At 58.3% G+C, this 20,458-nt stretch overlaps 11 protein-coding genes across 11 annotated transcripts; 8 read left to right on the top strand and 3 right to left on the bottom strand.

Annotated features, from left to right (window-relative positions):
* Positions 1-275: 275 nt before the first annotated feature.
* Positions 276-2,030, top strand: SPSK_04158 (STAM-binding protein; the record flags this gene model as incomplete). The annotated part of the gene is made up of 1 exon (XM_016730969.1): positions 276-2,030. The coding sequence occupies one exon, from the start codon at positions 276-278 to the stop codon at positions 2,028-2,030; it is 1,755 nt and encodes a 584-aa protein (XP_016586239.1).
* A 739-nt stretch (positions 2,031-2,769) lies between these two features.
* Positions 2,770-3,473, top strand: SPSK_04546 (uncharacterized protein; the record flags this gene model as incomplete). Its single annotated transcript, XM_016731349.1, has 2 exons — positions 2,770-2,995; positions 3,034-3,473. The coding sequence occupies 2 exons, from the start codon at positions 2,770-2,772 to the stop codon at positions 3,471-3,473; spliced, it is 666 nt and encodes a 221-aa protein (XP_016586238.1).
* A 2-nt stretch (positions 3,474-3,475) lies between these two features.
* On the top strand, positions 3,476-4,677 carry SPSK_04356 (uncharacterized protein; the record flags this gene model as incomplete). Its single annotated transcript, XM_016731164.1, has 2 exons — positions 3,476-3,498; positions 3,651-4,677. The coding sequence occupies 2 exons, from the start codon at positions 3,476-3,478 to the stop codon at positions 4,675-4,677; spliced, it is 1,050 nt and encodes a 349-aa protein (XP_016586237.1).
* A 452-nt stretch (positions 4,678-5,129) lies between these two features.
* SPSK_04654 (uncharacterized protein) lies at positions 5,130-5,536 on the bottom strand (the record flags this gene model as incomplete). Its single annotated transcript, XM_016731454.1, has 2 exons — positions 5,130-5,336; positions 5,441-5,536. The coding sequence occupies 2 exons, from the start codon at positions 5,534-5,536 to the stop codon at positions 5,130-5,132; spliced, it is 303 nt and encodes a 100-aa protein (XP_016586236.1).
* Positions 5,537-6,866: 1,330 nt separating this feature from the next.
* Positions 6,867-8,906, top strand: SPSK_04076 (aspartyl-tRNA(Asn)/glutamyl-tRNA (Gln) amidotransferase subunit B; the record flags this gene model as incomplete). The annotated part of the gene is made up of 1 exon (XM_016730887.1): positions 6,867-8,906. One exon carries the CDS (start codon positions 6,867-6,869, stop codon positions 8,904-8,906), a length of 2,040 nt encoding a protein of 679 aa, XP_016586235.1.
* A 666-nt stretch (positions 8,907-9,572) lies between these two features.
* SPSK_04335 (methyltransferase type 12) lies at positions 9,573-10,829 on the top strand (the record flags this gene model as incomplete). The annotated part of the gene is made up of 1 exon (XM_016731143.1): positions 9,573-10,829. The coding sequence occupies one exon, from the start codon at positions 9,573-9,575 to the stop codon at positions 10,827-10,829; it is 1,257 nt and encodes a 418-aa protein (XP_016586234.1).
* A 1,210-nt stretch (positions 10,830-12,039) lies between these two features.
* Positions 12,040-13,784, top strand: SPSK_04165 (uncharacterized protein; the record flags this gene model as incomplete). Its single annotated transcript, XM_016730976.1, has 3 exons — positions 12,040-12,104; positions 12,166-12,207; positions 12,260-13,784. 3 exons carry the CDS (start codon positions 12,040-12,042, stop codon positions 13,782-13,784), a joined length of 1,632 nt encoding a protein of 543 aa, XP_016586233.1.
* Positions 13,785-14,144: 360 nt separating this feature from the next.
* SPSK_04601 (uncharacterized protein) lies at positions 14,145-14,683 on the top strand (the record flags this gene model as incomplete). Its single annotated transcript, XM_016731402.1, has 2 exons — positions 14,145-14,435; positions 14,507-14,683. The coding sequence occupies 2 exons, from the start codon at positions 14,145-14,147 to the stop codon at positions 14,681-14,683; spliced, it is 468 nt and encodes a 155-aa protein (XP_016586232.1).
* Positions 14,684-15,297: 614 nt separating this feature from the next.
* SPSK_04547 (uncharacterized protein) lies at positions 15,298-15,999 on the bottom strand (the record flags this gene model as incomplete). Its single annotated transcript, XM_016731350.1, has 1 exon — positions 15,298-15,999. One exon carries the CDS (start codon positions 15,997-15,999, stop codon positions 15,298-15,300), a length of 702 nt encoding a protein of 233 aa, XP_016586231.1.
* Positions 16,000-16,510: 511 nt separating this feature from the next.
* On the top strand, positions 16,511-16,781 carry SPSK_04728 (uncharacterized protein; the record flags this gene model as incomplete). Its single annotated transcript, XM_016731525.1, has 2 exons — positions 16,511-16,546; positions 16,587-16,781. The coding sequence occupies 2 exons, from the start codon at positions 16,511-16,513 to the stop codon at positions 16,779-16,781; spliced, it is 231 nt and encodes a 76-aa protein (XP_016586230.1).
* A 1,455-nt stretch (positions 16,782-18,236) lies between these two features.
* SPSK_04184 (uncharacterized protein) lies at positions 18,237-19,931 on the bottom strand (the record flags this gene model as incomplete). Its single annotated transcript, XM_016730995.1, has 1 exon — positions 18,237-19,931. The coding sequence occupies one exon, from the start codon at positions 19,929-19,931 to the stop codon at positions 18,237-18,239; it is 1,695 nt and encodes a 564-aa protein (XP_016586229.1).
* Between the last annotated feature and the right edge of the window lie 527 nt (positions 19,932-20,458).

The following is a 20,458-nucleotide window of genomic DNA, read 5'->3' as shown; positions in this document are numbered from 1 at the left end:
CCTGTTCCAGCCAATTCCAGCCAGTTCCAATGCGGCAGCCTGTTCCCAAACACGGCCAAGACACTTCTGTCTACGGTACACTCACGTCATTGTCTCGCAGGCCGACACACGCAGCAGCTACAACAATCCGAAGATGCAGCCTGTTTTCGAGTGTCGCTCCTAAGTTTCGACGAAGGCGTCTGGGTCTGTGATTGTTGCCAGATACCACGACCAACACCTACATTGATCGATCTACACCTCAGAGCGCATATTCCTGTCACAGCTAACCGAGGACCATGCCGCGATCTCATTACTCGTCTGGGTCTGGGTCCGGGTTTGGCCCGGGACGGTCGACCTCCTCCTCGTCGACCTCGACCTCGACCTCCGCCTACGCTCCCCTGTCCTCCAAAGACCTCGCCCGATCTGCCGAAATGTTCGAGTGGCGCCCACAGATCCCGCTCAAGTTCCACATCGGCTCGCTCGACGCCATGTACCGCGAAGGCCGGACGTACCTGGCCGAGCACAACTACGCCAAGGCCTTTGTGCTACTGATGCGCTTCACCATCATCTGCGTGGACAAGGTACCGACGCACCCCGAGGCAAACACGCCCGAGGGCCGGCGCATGGTGCGGACGGTGACGCGGCGGCTCAAGACAGTGATGGCGCTGCTGGAGTCGACCAAGGAGCAGCTGGACGTGGCGCGACAGCGGTGGGTGGACCAGCACCCGCAAGACGAATACGAGCGGCGGCTCGACCGCAGAGACAGCAAGGTCGGAAAGGAGAGGAAGAAGACGACGACATTTGCGGAGCTGGACCCTGCGCTGTCGTGGAATCCGTACGCGCAGGCAGAGCTGCTGGATGCGGCGGACCATGTCGAGCTGGCGATTGCTCTGGCAAATAAGCGGGGCCAAGAAGGTGGCAGCCGTGGTGCAAGGACACGTGCATCAACTACGCCTGGGAAGGACACTCGGCGAGACGCCGAGGACATCAGTCGGGCCATGGAGCGGGCCCGGTGGCAGCTCGACGAGATGTCTCGACCGCCGCCGAGCTACGACGACAGCAATACCGCCGACGCTGGCCATAGCTACCAACAGCCACAGGACCCCGTCGTCCCTGTGTCCTACAGCTACCCGTCCATACACAAGTCGACGCCCATGTCGTACGACTCAATGCGGTTTGACCAGAGACGAGACGCCGCCGCAGCGTCGGCCAGCGGGCCACCACGGCCCCCAAAACAGCCTGCAGCCGCGTCCCTCGCGCCCGCAGCACGTCCACCACCAGTCCCGTCCCGCGGCGAGCCTTTGTCGTCCCGCTACAATGACGACCTCGTCTCGCTTCACCAGTCGAGCGAGCCTCCTTCGACGGCGTCGACGCCGCCACCGCCGCCACGGCTGCCGCCCAAGACCGTGGAGCCTGACTCTGTGGAGGCAGCCGCCCAGCCGGGCAAGAAGTCCCAGTACACGTTCAAGCCCGCCGCGTACCTCGAGAGCGGCGCGCCCATCCGCAGCGTCTTCTTGCCCGACACGCTGCGCCGCGACTTTCTGCGCGTGGCCCAGCCCAACACCGACAAGGGCATCGAGACCTGCGGCATCCTGTGCGGCAAAACGGCCAACAACGCCCTGTTCATTACGTGTCTGCTCATCCCCCAGCAGATTGGCACCCGCGACTCCTGCGAGACCACCGGCGAGGTCGCCACCCTCGAGTACTGCTCCGAGCACGACCTCATCCAGATCGGCTGGATCCACACCCACCCCACGCAGACCTGCTTCATGAGCTCACTCGACATGCACACCCACGCCGGCTACCAGATCATGATGGACGAGAGCATCGCCATTGTCTGCGCGCCCGCGCACGAACCCAGCTGGGGCATCTTCCGGCTCACAAACCCGCCGGGCTTGCCGTACATCGGCGGCTGCCGCAAAGCAGGCGCCTTCCACGAGCACGATTTGCGCCCGCACGAGATTTACACGGAGGCGAAGAACCCGCCGGGCCACGTCTTTGTTGTGCCAGGCATCGACTTTGCCGTGGCCGATCTACGGGAAGAGAAGTAGAGATAGGGGTGGTCGATTGGGCTGGTCGATAGAGGCTCGGCTGGGACGAAAACCATGAGTTGCATTTTGGCGTTTTCTGTTTCTGTTTCTTTTCCTTTTGGCGTTTCGTCTGTCTCTTTTCATAGCATAAGTGAGTACAATACCACACAGCGCCGTCTCAGGTGCTCTTTCCTCTTTTGACCACAAAACGTGCCTTCGTCCCGAAGCCACCCATCTGTGCAAGAGAGGTCCATCGTTCCTTCCACTTTTGACAGATACAATTTCATCGGCCACACACCATCCCCGCTAACAGAAGAGATATAAACGTGCCCAAACAGAGTGCCTTCCCCCTTCGAAAATATTCCGCGTCGCAGGGTGTTCCGAAGAATTTTCGTTCACTGGTTAGGTGTAGCTTGTCTTGCCCTTTGCGGCGTGTGGCCATCGTGAGGCTCTCCCCCTGTCCCCTTTTACCCCTGACTTCTCTTCTACCTCTTTGGACAGCCGGCCGTCCTCTGTTCTTATTTGCGCGCGATTTCGATCTCGCGTGTTTCTGGCGTTTATTCAATATCCTGTTCTTTGCATCTTTCGTTTCCTGACGTGAGTTTCGTCTTCTTTCTGATCTCTCAGCTTTCATTCTACGAGAGAGCTGTGATAGCAACGCGCTCGGGGTTTTTATTTACGAGTCTTTGCATCTTTGTGCTTTATATGTAAATCGATCTCTTTTTTTTCTTACTGCACGTTGCACGTTTTCGTTCCCAGTATGGACCACAGTCAGAGCTTCGGGGTGAATGACCTCAACCATGCTTCGCAGTATGGTATCAACATGCAAGCTCAACAGCAGCAACAACAACAGCAACAGCCCTCGCAACGCCATCTCCATCAGCGTCATCCGTCTCTTGTTCGATGGACCACTCAGCCCATCTCGGCGTACCAGCTAGTGTCCTTGGAGGGAGGTGGAGGAGGGGATGGTGGTGGTGGCAGTGGTAGTGTTTGTGGCGGATGTCCGCCTCTTGCTGCACACCAGACTCCGAACCAACCGCTCTATCAACAGATGCCACAGCAGATGCCACAACGGCAACAGCAGCAAGCTGCACTCTACGCGTTTCAGCCGAATTTGCCAAACATGCCAATGCCGCATGGGACACCGCTGACACCCATGTCGCAAATGTCACAGCTGCAACACATGCCGTCCATGCCACACATGTCGCCCATCACGCCGCTGACGCCAATGACGCCTGCCGGGAGTGGCTAGAGTCCCACCCGCCGCCATCCGTCGTGCAGCAGCGGCAGCTTCTACCAGCCATCGCCGCCACAGTACCAGTCATACTCGAGTGTGCCGGTCCAACAACAGCCACCGGAACAGCCGACGCAACAACAGTACCAGGCGTTCTACCAGCTGCAGCCGCGGACCCAACAGCGCCACCACCAGCTTCAGCGCTCGCAGTCCATACCAGTCATGTCTAGCCATGGCCTCCCCGGCAGCCCAGAGGTACCCAGGGCCTTTCACCTCAGCCCTATATGCAGGTAAATCTACACGGTTGTTTACTTTCTTTTTTTATTTTGTTTTGTCCTTGTTGAATGACTTTCTTTACCATTTCTTTGGAACCATCGTACACTAACACGATCCATCATCTACGATAGGGCCCCACAGCTGTACTCACCCAACCTGTTCTTTGCGGCAGCTCAACCTGTGACTCCGGTCAAGAACCAGGAAAATGCAAACGTCTTTGTCGACCACCCTACCGGTCCAGCACCTTTGCCTCGCCTGGCCACTCGACATAGCACTTCGTTTACGAATCATCGCCCCAACAAGCCCAAGCCATTGGCGCTAAAGACAACCCATCTCCAGCCGCATCCAGACGATGATAACGGAGATGGTGGCCATGTTGACGGTCATCGAGTTCGCCATGATGACCAGCCCCATCAACTACCGTCACAGTCCGCGGCGCTCCGCCGCAAGCCTGTGAGTAGTGCATCCACTGGTGCCATCCCCATCGCGGTATCGGTCACACCTGTGGGTTCCGACCGTGAATACGACGGCGGCGGATCGTCGTACAGCACGTCCCCCCTGGGTTCCGAGGCCCATGCCAGGATCCGAACACGGATGCGCATGCCGTTTGTTCCACGCACACCCAAGCATGTTTGTACACTGGCCGCAGCCAACGTGGGTGGCGACCGTGCTACCGCCATCACGGCCACCATGGCCACCTCAGCCACCACAGGGGTGTCCATGACAACAGATTCGTATACCGAAACGTACACAGGCCCGTATACAGACACGTGTGTGGCATCATCCGGACCAGAGAACAGCCTCGAGCAGTTTCTACAGGACCACATCCACTCGATCGAAAGAAACTACTCGGACGACACGCCCAACACCAAGGGCCGCCTTTTATCGTCGTCGTCGGACGAGTGGTACACAACTTCTGAGACTGACCCGATCCGGTCGCGGCACCGGCACCGTGTTGTGGAGACGCAAGTCGCCGACTACGAGTCCACGTCTGGAGGAGAAGGCGGAGGTGGAGGAGAATGCGGTGGTGGTGGCAGCGTTGGTATCTGCAACTGTGGTATGCAGCAGTGCTGCCAGTGCGGACTGTTCATTTCACGCCCACGAACGCACAAGTGCATGAGCACTGGTGAGACAGTCCTTCCATCGACTGGACGGTAATTCAAGGATAACAAGTGGCTCAGTCTCGACCAAGGACAGTTGACATACAACGGCGGCTTTCTTCCTATCTCCTTTAATTTTTAAGAACCACTTTTTTTTTTCTTTGTTTTGCTTTTCTTCTTTCGTCTTATTATTCCTCATGGTATCATTATAATAATTATTATGTAGCTTAGGGGTTGTACGTGGGACGATAAACCAAGGATGGATCGAGTGTAAGAGAGTGTACGATATGGGATGTGGGTTAAAGCAGAGGAAAAGGAACTGGGAATGGGAAACGGAGGCAGAAAACAGCGAGCGAGACACGAGGAACAGTAGCCGGCACAAAGGTGTACGAATTAGTTTGAGGCGATAGTTTATGTATTTCGAGTGTTTCCTATGGAGTTACATCAAGCTGAGTGTCCACGAACAGCGACAACCCTTTTTTTTTCACTGTCCTTCCAACCACTTCTGCCCTACGGAGACGCAGCAGCAGGCGGCGGACCGCACGACTTGCACAGGGCCTCGGCGGCGGTGGCCACATCAGCCGCCGTTGCACCGCAGGCCTTGGTAATGCAGTCGCCGGCCGAGCTGTGCAGCTTGTCAAAGTTCTTGCACTGGCACTCGTAGTCGGTCGCGCTGGTGCAACCGATGGCGGCAATGGCCGTGGCCATGCAGTCGGCCTGTTGGAGAGCGCTGTGTCAGCCGTGCGTCGTGGCGTTATGACCACCAGTGTGTCACGGGCAGTGCCAATGGGAAATACTGGAATACTAGCGCGAAGACCTACCGCACACGCCGGGAAAGGATGCGCCGGGTCGGGGGCGCACGCGGCCGAGACGGCAACAGCGCCGGCGACGACGGAGAAGAACAGGGAAAGCTGCATTGTAGCGGATGTGTGATGCTGTGTTGTTCGTGTGGTTTTATGTGGTTTTGTGAGGTGCTGTTTGCGTTGCGTTCGAGTCTCGAGATCTGGACAGCTGCCCGCCTTAAATAGAAGTCGAGACTGGACGTGGGGCATCCAAAGACGGTTTGTCAATCCGCAAATGAGCACTCCTTTGTACAGGTTTTGTTCTATTTGCATTCTGGACATATAGATTGATCATTCCGCTTGTCGTCAGCGGAGACGGGGTACATATATTGCCTCTTACGTAGCTTTGCCACTTTGTCCGTCAAGGAATTAACTGAGGAGTGCAACTTGCGGGGTCTCTCCGAGCAGCCTCGACCACCTTTTAAAGGATATTGATCGTTTGTTGCAAGCGAGGATACAAACAACAAAACTTGAATGCACAGGGAATGCCCAAATTGTCCGAAACCGGGGGACAAAACCGTCGTTTACAGCATATACAGACCAATGGCCGGGACAGGACAATGGGCTAGAGTGTAAAGAGCGAGGAGGTAGACGCCGTCCAATCTGGTGCCTGGTTTATGGCTGATTTGCTACTTGACAAATCCATTGATTTTTTTTGTCTTCTACATTTTATTTTTAATTTTTGGTAGGATCGAGACCGACGCCAGCATCACCAAAATTGACGGCGCCTCTCACTTGCATCATGGTCCTGCATTGGCTAAACTCGGTGGTGGCGAGGGCAGACCCCATATCAGGGAGGAATGCATTCCCCTGCATAGCCGAGTCTACACGGGGAGATTCAATGGAGTAATCGGACGAAGCTTCTCCATGTGCTTCTTCCGCGAGACGTCATGACGAGTCAGTTTGGTCGGTTAAGCAAAGTCGATGGGGTCGGTCTGGTGCTTCCCTCTTTCAAATAAACGTTGTATGCCCAACACGCCCCGGAAGTCCGTAATACAATTCTGGTGACCGTCTCCATATATGCTCTAATTTTAATAGCCATTCTGGTATAATGTACACGAACTGGCGGGAAAATCGGAGACGGCAAAATGCAACGACTTTGGCGCGGGATGGATATGGCAGGCCTGCCAAGGCACGTCCTGCACTACGCGAGTCAGTCGTCCAAGCCAATATTCCGCTCCACTATGAACACCTGATCGGGACATGTATGTCAAACCCAGAAATAGAAAACGGGCATGATGAAGGTTGACGTTGGCAAGACCGACGTTGGTGATATTATGTAAGCAAAGTGGGTCCACCACGAATCCTCAAAGACGGGATGTAGCTCTCTGAGCTTCCCCACAGAACTTTTTGGGGCGTTGCCAGAGTCAACCACACACACCCGTCCACCACCACACACGGCTCAATGGCTGGACTGCCGGCACGACCACTAGGGCGGTGCCTCTTTCGGGGTCGGAGTGCCCGGCGCACACTTCTCTGGGCCGGTGGCTGCCCACAATGTCGTCCATTGCTTGCCTTTCGACACGATCGATTCTCGTCGACGTCGACGACCTCGCCAACCACAACAACGCCGCCGACAAGAGCCCTCCCTGTCTCACTCCGAAAACAGATCAAAGACGAAACCAAGGCGCGCAAGGCCAAGGCTGCGCAGCAAAAGGGATCTGCCGCCGGCAGCGGGTTGGCCCACCGCGGCCAGACGGTGCCCGGCTGGGAGCTGACGGTGGGCATCGAGATCCACGCGCAGCTGAACACGGCGCACAAGCTGTTTTCGAGCGCGCAGGCCACGAGCCCGCTGTCGGAGAGCGAGCCGAACGCGCCGGCGCACGTGGCCTTCTTTGACGTGGCGCTGCCGGGCGCCCAGCCCATCTTCCAGCCGGCGACGCTGATCCCGGCGATCCGCGCGGCGCTCGCGCTCGGGTGCACCATCCAGCCGGTCAGCCGGTTCGACCGCAAGCACTACTTCCACTGGGACCAGCCGGCCGGGTACCAGCTGACGCAGTACTACGAGCCGCTGGCGCGCGACGGGCACGTCGACCTGTACGGGGACCGCGACGGGATCGCGGCCGAGGACGGCGACCACGTGCGGGTGGCGATTGTGCAGGTGCAGATGGAGCAGGACACGGCCAAGACGGTGGCGCAGCCCGGCGGCGTGCACTGGCTCGACTACAACCGGGTGGGCATGCCGCTGGTGGAGATTATCACGGCGCCGCAGCTGCACCACCCGGCGACGGCAGCGGCGTTTGTGCGCAAGGTGCAGCAGCTGCTGGTGGCGGTGGATGCGTGCACGTCGGGGCTGGAGGCGGGCGGGCTGCGGGCGGATGTGAATGTGTCGGTCCGAAGGGTCGCCGGCGGCGACAGCGAGCGCGGCGAGGACAAGGCAGACACAGAACGTCTCGGGGTCCGCACCGAGATCAAGAACCTCAACAGCTTCCGCGCGGTCGAGGACGCCATCATTGCCGAGCGCAACCGCCAAATCGCAGCCATCATGGCGGCCGAAGCCGCGGGCCACGTGTCCCCCCGCGACGCCATTGTCAGCGAAACACGCGGCTGGACCCCGCCGGCGTTTGCCGGCGACGAGGGCAAGACGCACCGGCTGCGCGGCAAAGAGGGCGAGGTGGACTACCGCTACATGCCGGACCCCGACTTGGGCCCCGTGGTGATTGACGAGGCCCTGGTCCGGTTTCTGCAGCTGACGCTGGGCGCGTCACCGGACGCAGAAATGGACGACTTGATCGACAACTTTGGGCTGTCACCGACGGACGTGGCGGCGCTGATGGCGCTGGACGGTGGCGGGCGGGCGCAGTACTATTACGACGTGGTGGAGGCGGTGGAGCAGCGGCTGGCGGCGGCGACAGGGGCCGCCCCTGGGGTGGAGGTCCGCGCGTTTGTGGCCAACTGGGTGCTGCACCAGCTGGGGCGGCTGACGTCGGACCGCCACGCCAGCGTCAACATCGGCGACGACGCTGCCGCCAGCACCACCGCCACCGCAACCACCACCACCTCGCTCGACATGACCCCCGAAGGCCGCTGCCGCATCCCCGTGGCGTGTCTGGCCGACATCCTGGCCTACCGCTACCAGGGCCGCATCACGGCCGGCGTGGCCAAGGAGCTGCTTTTTGCCGTGTTCCGGGGGGACGTCACAGACACGGACGGAGGGCCGTCGGTGACCGACGCCATTGCGGCCGAGCGTCTCTGGTTCGACGAGATCTCCGCAGACGAGTACGCCGCGCTCGCGCAAGAGGCCATTGCCGACGAGGCAAAGACGCTCAAGCAGTTTGCATCCCCGGCGGCCCAGAAGAAGTACCCGCACGGCAAGCTGCAGTATCTGGTGGGCAAGCTGCTGCGGCTGGGGCCCGAAGGCCGGACCGACCCGCAGAACGCCGAAGCAGCAGTGCGGGCGGCGGTGGCCAGGTGGGTGGAGGACAGCCAACGCCACACGGCATGACGTCAGTGAGGGTGGACAGAACGAGTTGTCCCTGTAGATTATGCATAATACGAACCCGACCATACAATACCCATGCCACATACCAATGTAGACAGCACAGGTCCACCGGCAACGTTGACGGCCACCCCCGACGCTAGATCGTGCCCGTTTCGGATCACCGTACCGTCTCACCCTTTCTGCAGTAGCGTCTTTTGCGTCTTTTGCACCTTTTGTATCAGCGCCGGCGCAGCTAAACCCAAAGCAGGAAGAGCCCGCACAGAGAGCGCACTTGGACCCTTTTGTGGCCGGCCACTGGCTCACGCATGGCTTTTGCCCGTTTCTGGCCAGGTTAGGCCTATTCGGCTGACCTGCATTTCTTCAGCGAGCGTTGCATTGAAAAGGCTGCAGGGAGTCGTCTGTGCTTTCTCCTGTCCGCGTGCTCCGCCCGTCATCCTTCGCGCCATCCTCTTCCAGTTGACGATCGCCGTTTTTTCGTCTTTTTGTCGTTTCTATTCACACGTCCGGTCCCCTTGTTCGTTTTTCCATGTGCAGCGCCCCACGTCGCGCAGCGCATCCACTCGTCTCGTCTCATATCGTCTGCATATCCCATTGCATGGACGATCGCATCGCCCGTGGTCGAGCTTACTCCCGCGTCTCTGCGTCCGCCGTCTCGCACAATCGCCCCCCATGGCGTCCGATAGCCCCCACGACGGGACCCCGGATGCGCCGGCAACCCCGGCAGCGCCGTCCACCGCACCGGTCCCCACCTCCGATGCCGCCTCCGTCCACTCTGCGCACTCTGTCAACGCCATGAGCGGCTACTCTGTCAATCTGTCCGTCGACACCGACGACGACGCACGCGGCCGCGACACGGACAACGACTCGTCCCTCGGCGACATGGACACGCAGTCGTCGACCCGGTCGGCCACGTCCAGCGTGTACCGCTTTGTCGAGGAGTTTGGCCGCACGTTCCACAGCTACAAGGAGGGCAAGTACTATCTGCCCAACGACGAGCAGGAGCAGAACCGGCTGGACCTGCAGCACGCGATTGCGAAGCACGTGCTGGGCGGGCAACTGGGGCTGGCGCCGCCGAACCGGGATCTCGGTGGACCTGAAACGGCGGAAAACGACGGTGCTGCGGGTGCACCAGTGGATGCCGCGCAGTCGGCCACGGACGAGGCATCCACCGATGCATCCACCGACGCATCCACCGACGCACGCACTGAGGCAGCCACCGGGGCAGCCACTGGGCCGTCGCGCCCGGCCCACAGAGTGCTCGACCTGGGCACGGGCACGGGCATTTGGGCCATTGACTTTGCCGAGCGGCACCCCGCGGCCGACGTCCTCGGCACCGACCTCAGTCCCATCCAGCCCGAGTACGTCCCGGCCAACTGCCGGTTCGAAATCGACGACATGGAGGACGAGTGGACGTTTGGCGGCGCGAACCGGTTTGACTACATCCACGGGCGGTACATTGTGCCGTTCCTCAAGAACACGCCGGCCGTCATCCAGAGCGCGTACGACAACCTGCAGCCCGGCGGCTACTTTGAGCTCTTTGAGGGCCCCATGCTCTTCCAGTCCGTCGACGGCTCCCTCGAGGGCACCACCCTCAAGGCGTGGAACGACCACATGATGGCGGGCGTGCGGCGCGTCGGCCGGGATCCGCTGGCCGCGCTCAACTTGCATGCCTGGATGGCCGACGCCGGGTTCCAGGACATTACCGAGCGGCGGCACGCCCTGCCCATCAACCCGTGGCCGCGCGGCCGCGAAAACAAGCTCCTGGGCGCCATGGAGATGACGAACCTGCTCGAGGTCGCGCACGGCATCACCATGGCCATCTTCACCAAGGCGCTCGGCTGGTCCGTCGAGGCCGTCGAGGTCTTCTTGGCCAAGGTGCGCCAGGACCTGCACGACCGCCGCATCCACGCATATCTGCCAGTGTAAGTCCTCCCCCCGCCCGTAAACGTCGCTTTGCCAAAGTAGACGGCTAACGTGACAACTTGATAGGGTCGCCATTTACGGACAAAAGCCTCTTTGATGGGTGGCGTTGAGGCGGTGTCGAAAATGAATTAGTGTTTTTTTTTTGTCTCTTTTTATTCTTTTATTTTTCTCTATTTCTTCATAACTCCCTTTCTCTTTATTCCTATTTTGTCTCTTTTTGTATTGTACATTTCAATGTTTCCACGACTCTGTAGCGTTGCTCAACTTAGACGTAATATCGTCATTTTGAACAAGACTCAGTACGACGTACAGAGAGTAATTGCTCTGATGGCCTTCTATATTTAAGCTCGTCCCACTGTAGCGCCTAACAAGGGGCCTAGAACAGTCCATCCACGCACCTTGGCAACGGCCTCTGATCTTATCGCTATTCCAATACCAGTTCAGGAAGGCACGTTTGATTCGTGTAAGGAAGGAGGACATGGCATTTACCATTCAGTTGACCGTTCCTTCCTTCTTATTCACTGTCTTGTAACTACCCCTGAATCTTTCTACCTTCCTCTTTTTACTTCTTTTTTTATTCCGCCCTCCTCCTCTCGATTCTCTTTATCCCGAGAATCCTTCTAACCCCCTGTACCACACGAAATGACGACAACCACAAAAAGGAACGATGCCGTCAGGGCGGCGCGTCTTGCGAATACGCAGACCAAACTACCCGAAACGACCGCATCAACAACCGCGTGTTGTCGTTGAAAACACATCACAAGTTATTGGCCGTCACCACACGAAGCCAAATGACCAGAGAAGTGGACAGTTTTAACGATAGCTACACTATCCGAAACAAGTCCATCTATCAAGCGCGTGACAAGGCGGAGGCGTTCTTTCAACAAGACAATGAGCCATTTACAGAAAACGTTCTGATTTCGTACATAGAGGCCGTGTCCCACAGCCAACAAGGCGTACGAGGATGCATCAAGTGCGTCGTCGTTAAGAGCGATTCTCTTACACCTAGCTGCTGCGGCGGCCAATGGCGGGAATCTGGTTCCAGACCGATACAAGTGGACACCAACAGAGTGCCCCACTAACAGACAGCTCTTATCTTTGGTATCAACGACCACCAGCATCTCGTCCGCCGAGGACAACGTATGCATTGCACCGCGTGACTGTGTTCACATTGACATTCCAAGTGTTTGTTCGTCTCTCGCTGATCTGAGCCATGTCGGCTCCCGAAACGTACCTCCTTTGGGTGAACGGCGCCGAGTGCAGAGGAACAGGCGAGCCGTGAGTACCTCCATCGTGTCTTTCCTCCAGATGCGCTTTGCCTGCTGACACGTCAAATCAGAATACCCATTGAATGCCCAGCCACAGGAGAAGTCTTTGCATCGTATGTCCCTCTTGTCGTCTGCATTCCCACTGCTCGCTCTCACACCCACCAGATGCCACAGCGCCTCCGAGGCAGATGTCGACGCTGCCGTCCAGGCCGCCCATGCCGCCTTTGTGGCCGGCACCTGGTCTCGTGCGCCCCGCCACGTCCGCGCCGATGTCCTCGACGAAGCCGCTCATCTGCTGACGGCCGCCCTCCCCGAACTGATTGCGCTCGAAGTCCGCCAGACTGGCCGTGCCGTCCGCGAAATGCAGGCCCAGGTGCCCTCGCTTGTCCGCTGGTTCCGCTACTATGCGGCCCTGCTGCGCACCGACGAGCGGCCCGTTTTCCCCACGGCCGGCCAGCTGCACAACTGGGCCGACCGCGTGCCGCTGGGCGTCGTCACGCTCGTCACGCCGTTTAACCACCCGCTGCTGATTGCTGTCAAGAAGCTGGCGCCCGCGCTGGCGGCCGGCAACAGCGTCGTGCTCAAGCCGTCGGAGCGCACGCCGCTGACGTCCCTCGCACTGGCCCAGCTGCTGCACAAGGCTGGCCTGCCGGCGGGCGTCTTCTCCGTCCTGCCCGGTCCCGGCCCCGTTGCGGCCGCCGCCCTGGCCGCCCACCCGCTCGTGCGGTCCGTCGACATCACGGGTGGCACCGCGGCCGGACGCGCCCTCGGCGCTATTGCTGGCCACAACCTGGCGCGCTTCAATGCCGAGCTCGGCGGGAAAGCCCCCGTCCTTGTCTTTGCCGATGCCGACCTACCGGCCGCCATCAACGGCGTCGCGTTTGGTGCGTTTGTGGCCAGCGGGCAGACGTGCGTCGCGGCGACGCGCATCCTCGTGGAGCAGAGCGTCTTCGACGACGTAGTGGGCGGCCTCGCACGCAAGGCCGCCTTCATTGCGGCCCACATCGGCGACCCCGCCAACCCGCAGAGCAGCATGGGCCCGCTGGTGTCGGCCCAGCAGCTGGAGCACGTGCGCACGCTCGTCGACGAGGCCATATCGAGCGGGCGCGCGGCGGCGGCAGAGGGCGGAGGCACACTGCCGGCCACCAGTGCGCTGGACGGGTTCGACCTGTCCAAGGGCTACTTTTACCCGCCGACCGTCCTCGTGAGCGCACCATTGGCGACCGACGCAGCGAACGGCGAAACCGGAGAAAACGGAGACAACAAAGAACCCACGCCCAAGATTCTCGGCACCCGCCTTTGGCGGGAAGAAGCGTTCGGCCCCGTCGTCGTGGTCGTTCCGTTTGCCAACGGCAGCGAAGACGAGGCCGTGCGGCTCGCCAACGACGCCGCGTTTAGCCTGGGTGCCGCCATCTGGACCCAGGATCTGTCGCGCGCGTTCCGCGTGTCCGAGCGCGTGGCCGCCGGCATCGTCTGGGTCAACACGCACCACCGCAACGACCCCAGCAGTCCCTGGGGCGCCACGTCGGTCCCGGGCGGCGGCAGCGGTGTCGGCAGCGAAAATGGCCGCGAGGCATACCTGGCCTACACGGCGGCCAAGAGCACGGTGATCAACTATGCGCGGCCCCACGAGGCGCGCGTGGCCGAAGACTGGTTCAACGAGGGCGCAGCCGCGGTGCGGTATGGATAAGAGTGGCAGACCAAGCAGGACGAGTGAGGGGCGTACACTTTGCTTGCCAGCCGTGGCTCTCTTCTCGGCTATGAGGAGACTTTGTCCGCTCGGAACGATAGAACAGGCGACACACGAGCATATTAAGCAGAAGAATATGGAATTTGCCGTCTTGATATGTTTCCGGTATAAATGAAAGATAACTAGGGCAATTTGGCAATCGTTCGTAACTACCGGTCAAGCTCAGAGCAAAATCAAGCATTCTGCCCAGTTTGGTTGAGACAGGCAGTTTCTCAATTTGACATCATCACCATCTTCACGAGTGTTGTCTAGCCGGATTCTGACGAGTTTTTGATCCCTTTTTGGTACCTCTGATTGACCATGAAAGGTTTTGTCGTTTCTTCAATTGTTGCAGCTTGGGCGGCCATTGCAGCCGCCGCGCCACCGTTGTCCGTCAATGGCCACAGCCACGACGACGCCCATGACCGTGATCGTGCGCTCAGCCAACCCAATCGCTACCACGCCGGTACTGGTGCTGGACCTTGCGATTTGTCGAGTGAAGACACAGGCTGCTACCTGATTATGGACAATAGCGGCTGCTTTTTGAACACATCGGACACAGCCAGAGTGCTAGGCTGTGCCGATCCGGATCCGACCAAAGCGATTGATATTGTGAGTGAACGTCGAATCTGACGATCGAAACCGAAGGCGCTTGACCTGTACACGGTCACTAACACTTCCAGTTCTGCCGCTGCTGGGGCTGCAACGGCCAGGAGCTGGTCAATTTTATGCCGACGCTCAACTGCACGAGCAAGACTGTGATTCCCACGCCGGCCAAACCAGCACCCATCTCCGGCAGTGGCACCGCAACGGCCCCCCATGGCAACGGCTCTCATCCGGTTCCAGGTCCTACACCCTGAGAAAGACCCACGTCAGGAAAGGGACCGGCAGGCATCGGGATATATGCCTGCCATGTGTTGTAACGGCGACTACGAGTGTCGAAATGCTCGGCGGTGGTGATGGGCCAAGTGTGTGATGTCGGTGATTGCATGTGCTTCCACCAATCATGCCAAGCAATTTTTATATCAATTGAGTTGAGAACGGCGGGTGTCTTCGTTGTGTCAAAGAGCAAACATCTGCAGTCGTGTTTCAAGTTTGAGTGGATCTTGACTGCGATAATGGGAAAATGAATCATGAGAGGAACGGTCTAACTCACGAATCGACCCTGAATCGTCTGTGCTTTGCTGGTGAATGTTGGTGCTAAAATAGTGGCATGGTGCTTGGGTCAGAAGCCATTGTAGGGAAGAGGATGTGCACTGCTTGATGTATCGGCAAAGACAACACGTCGACACATACCGCCGAATACGAATGCAAAGACTGTGGCAGGTCGGAAAGCGAAAACCAAACAAAAGATTACAAAGAGACTATGCAAGTGTCATGGGTATGTAAATAGTATGTACAGAGTATAGCAAGCGTACGACAACGCAGAGACAAGGACAAAACGTCCGTGGAGACGATGGACATCGCACGGGATTTAAAGTACCGCCGCCGCAAGGACGGCCGCACCGCCCACCAGACCAACCGCAACCGACGTCAGCCCCAACAGCCCGCCGGCGCCAATGTGCAGCAGGCGCGGCCGCCCCGCCGACGCCGACGCCGTGCCCGAAGCTCCCGCCGCAGCCGTCTCGCCGTTGTCGCCGTTGGAAATGGTCCCCGTCGAGGGCACCGGGTTGTTGGTCGCCGTGGCCGCCGCGGACGAGATCTCGGCCACAATGACCGACGACGCGCTCACCAGGTCGGCCGCGCGCACGCTGCTGGGCTGGTCCTGCTTGGCGAACGCGCTGCAGAGGTCGGCCATCCACTGGCCCGAGTCGAACTGGCGCGCGTCGTCGCAGTCTTTGCCGACGCAGAGGCCCATCTTGACGACGAGCGAGTGGGGGTTGCCGCAGACGCAGGCAAAGTCGCCGGGCGAGCAGCCGGAGTCGAGGCAGGCGGCGTTGTAGCACAAGAGGGCGCAGGGCTCGGATTCGGTGACGAGCTGGGGCACGGTGGTGCCGGTGACGTTGATGGTGCCGGCCGAGGTTGTGGCGGTGCCGGTGGCAGTGCCGTCGCCGCCCGTGGTGGTCGGCGTGGTAGCATCGGCGGCCGAGGCCGCGGCGGCAAAGAAGAGGACCGTCGACGCGGCAATGAGCCTGCGGCGGCGGCCGATCTCGGTGGTTGCTGTTCTAGGCTTCATGGTCGACGGTATGTCTGGAGAGATATGAGAAGAATGAGAAGAACGAGGAAAGCGCGGAAGTCGAATGGACAGAATAACTAGACGGGAGCAGAGTTCGAGGTTAGATAAACGAAGACGATGCAGGCAAGTGGTCGGTCTCAATGTAGACGGGCAAAGGGAGGATGCCAAATGGGGAGCAAAGACGAAAGGCAGCAGTCTCCAACCAGAGCATCGAGAGGCCCAGTTAAAAACAAAGCCTCTCCCTTCTGTTGTTATCTGCGACTGTTGTGGAACAGTGCCTGGCCTTTCTTCGCTGAGCCCTTGCAACGTGCCAAGGAGGCACAACCAGCGTGGTTCTGGTGCAAAGCCACAGAGGGTGCGTGTATTGTCGGGCAGTGGTGCTTACCGAAGAGGAGAGCAGCGATTGGGCGCCGCCTTTTTTATTGTGTTTTTCTGTCCCAATGTCTGCGGACTGCGCCTCAAAACTGGCGCGAAAACAAAGCCAGCTCTCCCGGGGCGGAACGCAGGATCAATGGGTAGCAGGTCGCAGGCGCTGATGTATCTGTGTGTGTGTGTAAGAGACGAAGAGTGTCGACTGAGAACAACAGTCCGAGAACGTATCGCTGTGTCTGCGTGATGACGATGCTGGCGGCGATGACGACAACAAAGGGGACAAGGGAGGTGCCCGCGGCAGGGAGCGCGTCTGGTCCAGTTGCCAGGACAATGTCGCAGTATCGGCGCTTGCCGGCAAATCAATCGCTCGTCAGTCTACCTTGAGAGGGAAATGCAAGTCGTCGCGATAGACGTCGAGATGGACGATGGGAGTTGCGAGACGACAAAATGCGATTCTCAAAACAGTTGCGAATTACAGAATACTGGAAATTGCATTGCCCCCGGAAAACGCCCAAAGGGCTGCCTCCGTTAGGCCCTGGGAGCAACAAACAAGGCACACACCCCGGCCATTGATTGGCTCCGCTCGCCAGCAGCTTCAGCTTTAGTGGAGTTCCTTTACTAGTTAGTGAATTAGTGAGCTGGTGAGCTGGTGTAGCTGGTGTTTGCTGGCGATGGAAAAGTGGGTACTTTGAACATCCACGACGACATGACACTTTACGGCGTTCAATCAGCTCGTCTGATTGATACGGCAATATCGATGTTGCGTTGGTAGTCTGAGTAGTGTGACAATACCTAAGAGGGAGAATAAGAATAGGTCTGCGTGTATCCAAGAGCCCCTTGTACAACCCGTCTTTACCCTCCTTGTCAGCACCCAAGCCCTGAAGATGGCACACGAGTCAACTCCGTTACGGCCGGGCCAGCCGTCTGCGAGACGTAGGCTCTTTAGTCGGAAGCACGTCGTACCATTAATAAAGTTTAGTTCGTGCTATGAAGTGAGGAACATATGAGCATGCCAGCGTGTGTGAGTGTGAAGCAGCTGCTGAAAATTTTAGTGAGGGTTTTTTTTAAAAGAAAAAAAAAAAAAAAAAAACAAAAAAAAGGAAAACATCGCCAGTCTCCTTGTAGACAAAGATATCGTCAAAGGTATACTGCTAGTGAACGGTTCAGTTGCACTTGTCATCGTCACGAAGGCACCGTACCCGAGAGTTGTTGAGAGGAGATATGGTAGAGTCCCCAGAGGAGACTTGCCCGTTTTCGGTCAAGATCAAAACTCTCGCTGTCCACTTTCCTCTTTTTGTACATCACGTGCGACTAACACAACGTGTTGTCTTGGAGTACGTTTTGTTTACCCCCGTCAATAGTCATCAGAATGGCAGAATGGGATGTCTCTCAGCTTGAATAATATCTCAGTGTCCCATTTTGGGGCTGCGTAGTAAGCGGTAGTCATAAGGGAGACAAATAAATCAGCTTTGTGCGCCTACGAAACGAGTGACAAAGACATCGCATCCTTGTCATTGCTCATCTTCCAGTGTCAAACACTTTATTTCAAGTCATAAAATAACAGCAATCACGACATAAGAGGCAATCAGACATTGGTAACAAAGTGGTATAAGTGGTATATATTGCCGCTCGAAGCAAGAAAGAGGTGGATAAGCCACCCCTTCCTAACGTCGAAACGGCAAGTAAATTAAATTTTGGAAAATACATGCAGGATCAAGCCAAGCAAAAAAAGAGGGTACGCTCTTGTCTACTCCGCCGACCTGCACGGGTACGTGACAAGGTGGTATAAGCACACGACATGAGAATGAAGAAAAGACGCGACAACGCTTGCAGTGAGTTGTTCTGCAGGAGGCATACACACAAACTTAGGCAATGTTGTCGTTCTTGACACCAACGAGATTGTTGTCGGCCAGGTCGGCGGCAAAGGTGGTGGTCGGCTTCCACTTGCCCGACGTGCGGGGGGTGGTCTCCTCCATCATCTTGTCGACCTGCTCGAGGGTCAGGCCCTTGGTCTCGGACACCAGGAAGTAGGCGTACACAAACGCAGCCGTGCAGAGGCCGCCCCAGATGAAGAAGACGGACGACTTGAGGTTGCCCTTGTCCTCGCCGACCATGTAGGGGGTGATGACAGAGATGATTGTGTTCCACAGCCAGTTCGAGGCGGTCGACAGCGCGACACCGCGCGAGCGCACGGGCAGTGGGAAGATCTCGCCAATGACGACCCAGGCAGCCGGGCCCCAGGTGGAGGCAAAGGAGAAGATGTAGATGCAGATAAAGGCAATCTGGGCGTTGACAGCGGCGACGTTGTTGGCCAGGGTGTTGGTCGGGTCGGCGGCCGTCGGGGCGGGGTGCGTCTTGTTGAAGCCGACGGTGACACCGATGATGCCGACGATGAACTCGCAAATCAGCATGGACAGAGCACCGTACACGAGGATGGGGCGGCGGCCGAAGCGCTCAATGGTGAAGAAGGACAGCGGCGTGGACACGACGTTGATCAGGTTGAAGATGAGCGAGATCAAGAAGGTGTTGGAGATGGCGCCCGTGGACTTGAGGAAGGGCGTCGAGTAGTAGAAGATGAAGTTGATGCCCGTCCACTGCTGCATCATCTGGAGCGAGGTGCCGAGGATGGTGCGGCGCAGGTTGGACTTGCCGGCCCACAGCGAGCCCTTGAAGCAGTTGGCCCACGAGCCGAACCAGGTGGTCGAGGGGATCAGAGCGCGCTCGTACTCCTCGTTGGCGACAATCTCCGAGAGCTCCATCTGGATGTAGTCGGAGTCCTGGGGCTGGCCGCGGAGGCGCGATAGCGACTTGGCGGCGTCGTCGAGACGGCCCTTCTTGACAAAGTAGCGGGGCGAGTCGGGCAGCATGATCAGACCACCGGCCAGGATCAGGGCCCAGGCAAACTGGATGGCAATGGGGATGCGGTAGGCGCCCGTGTTGGTGCGGTCCTGGACGGCGTAGCAGACGACCGAGGCCAGCAGCAGACCAATGGTAATGCAGAACTGGTAGCCAGACACAAGGGCACCGCGGATCTTGCGGGGCGAGATCTCGGACATGTACAGAATGACAATGGCCGAGACGAAGCCGACACCGATACCAGCAATCAGACGGCCACCGACGAACACGCCACGGGGATCGTGGATGCCGGGGCCGGGGATCATCTGGATAATGACACCAATGAGGTAGATCAAGCAGCCTGCGACGACAACCCATTTGCGGCCGTACCAATCAGCCAGGTCGCCGGAGATGATGGCACCGAAGAAGGTACCGCAGGACAGGATAGAGACAATCAGAGACTGGTGGCTGGAGGTGAGGGCCTTGGCGCCCGGGCCCTCCATGATGTTGATGAACTCCTGGATGCCGGTGGTGCCATTGATGTAGCCAGAGTCGTAGCCGAAGAAGATACCGCCAAAGGAGGCAAACGCGCAGATGGCGTAGGCCTTCCAGGTGACGGGGGCCTCGATTTGCTCGAGATCGCGGGCCGTGGCGAGGCCGACGAAGTTGTGGTGCTGGGCCTCAGGCTGGGCCACCTGGCCGGTCTCCTTCTCGACTTCAGCCATTGTGAAAATGCTGTTTGGGAGGATGGGAGGGAGAAGAGAAGAAAGGAGAGCAGGGGGGGTGAAGATGTGCTTGAAGAGAGGGGAGAGAGAAAAGGAAAGGAAATGTGACGATCCAAAGCTGGGGGAGGACGAAGACCTTATATGTCGAGATCGACTGGGGGTGGAGAAAGGATGGGGGAGACACGAGAGAGAAAACAACGAGAAAGAAAAGAAAAGAAAAAGAAGGGGTGTGAGAGAGGGTCCGGTGGAACGTTAGCTTTTCTTTTCTTTTTCGTCTGTCCCCGGTTCGTTGCAGCGTGGTGACTGGGGTGTATGGGGAGCGAGCGAGAAGAGAGGAGAAAAGAAGGGGAAGAGAGACGGGGGGGGAGGAGGCAAAACGGGGAGGAAGTCGAGAGGAAAGTGAGAAGAAAGAAGAGAGGGAAACGGAAGGGTTCCACGACCAGGAGGTGATGTGTCAGTGTACATTACGTGTGAGAGGTGTACGAAGTAGGACGTGTACTTTGTCAGGCGCGAGCGCGTGCCTTCCT

Source organism: Sporothrix schenckii, assembly GCF_000961545.1.
Source record: "Sporothrix schenckii 1099-18 chromosome Unknown Cont47, whole genome shotgun sequence".
NCBI classification, from domain to species: Eukaryota; Fungi; Ascomycota; class Sordariomycetes; order Ophiostomatales; family Ophiostomataceae; genus Sporothrix; species Sporothrix schenckii.
Note: the sequence above shows the minus strand (reverse complement) of the source record. Positions and strands in the feature narration are given on the sequence as shown.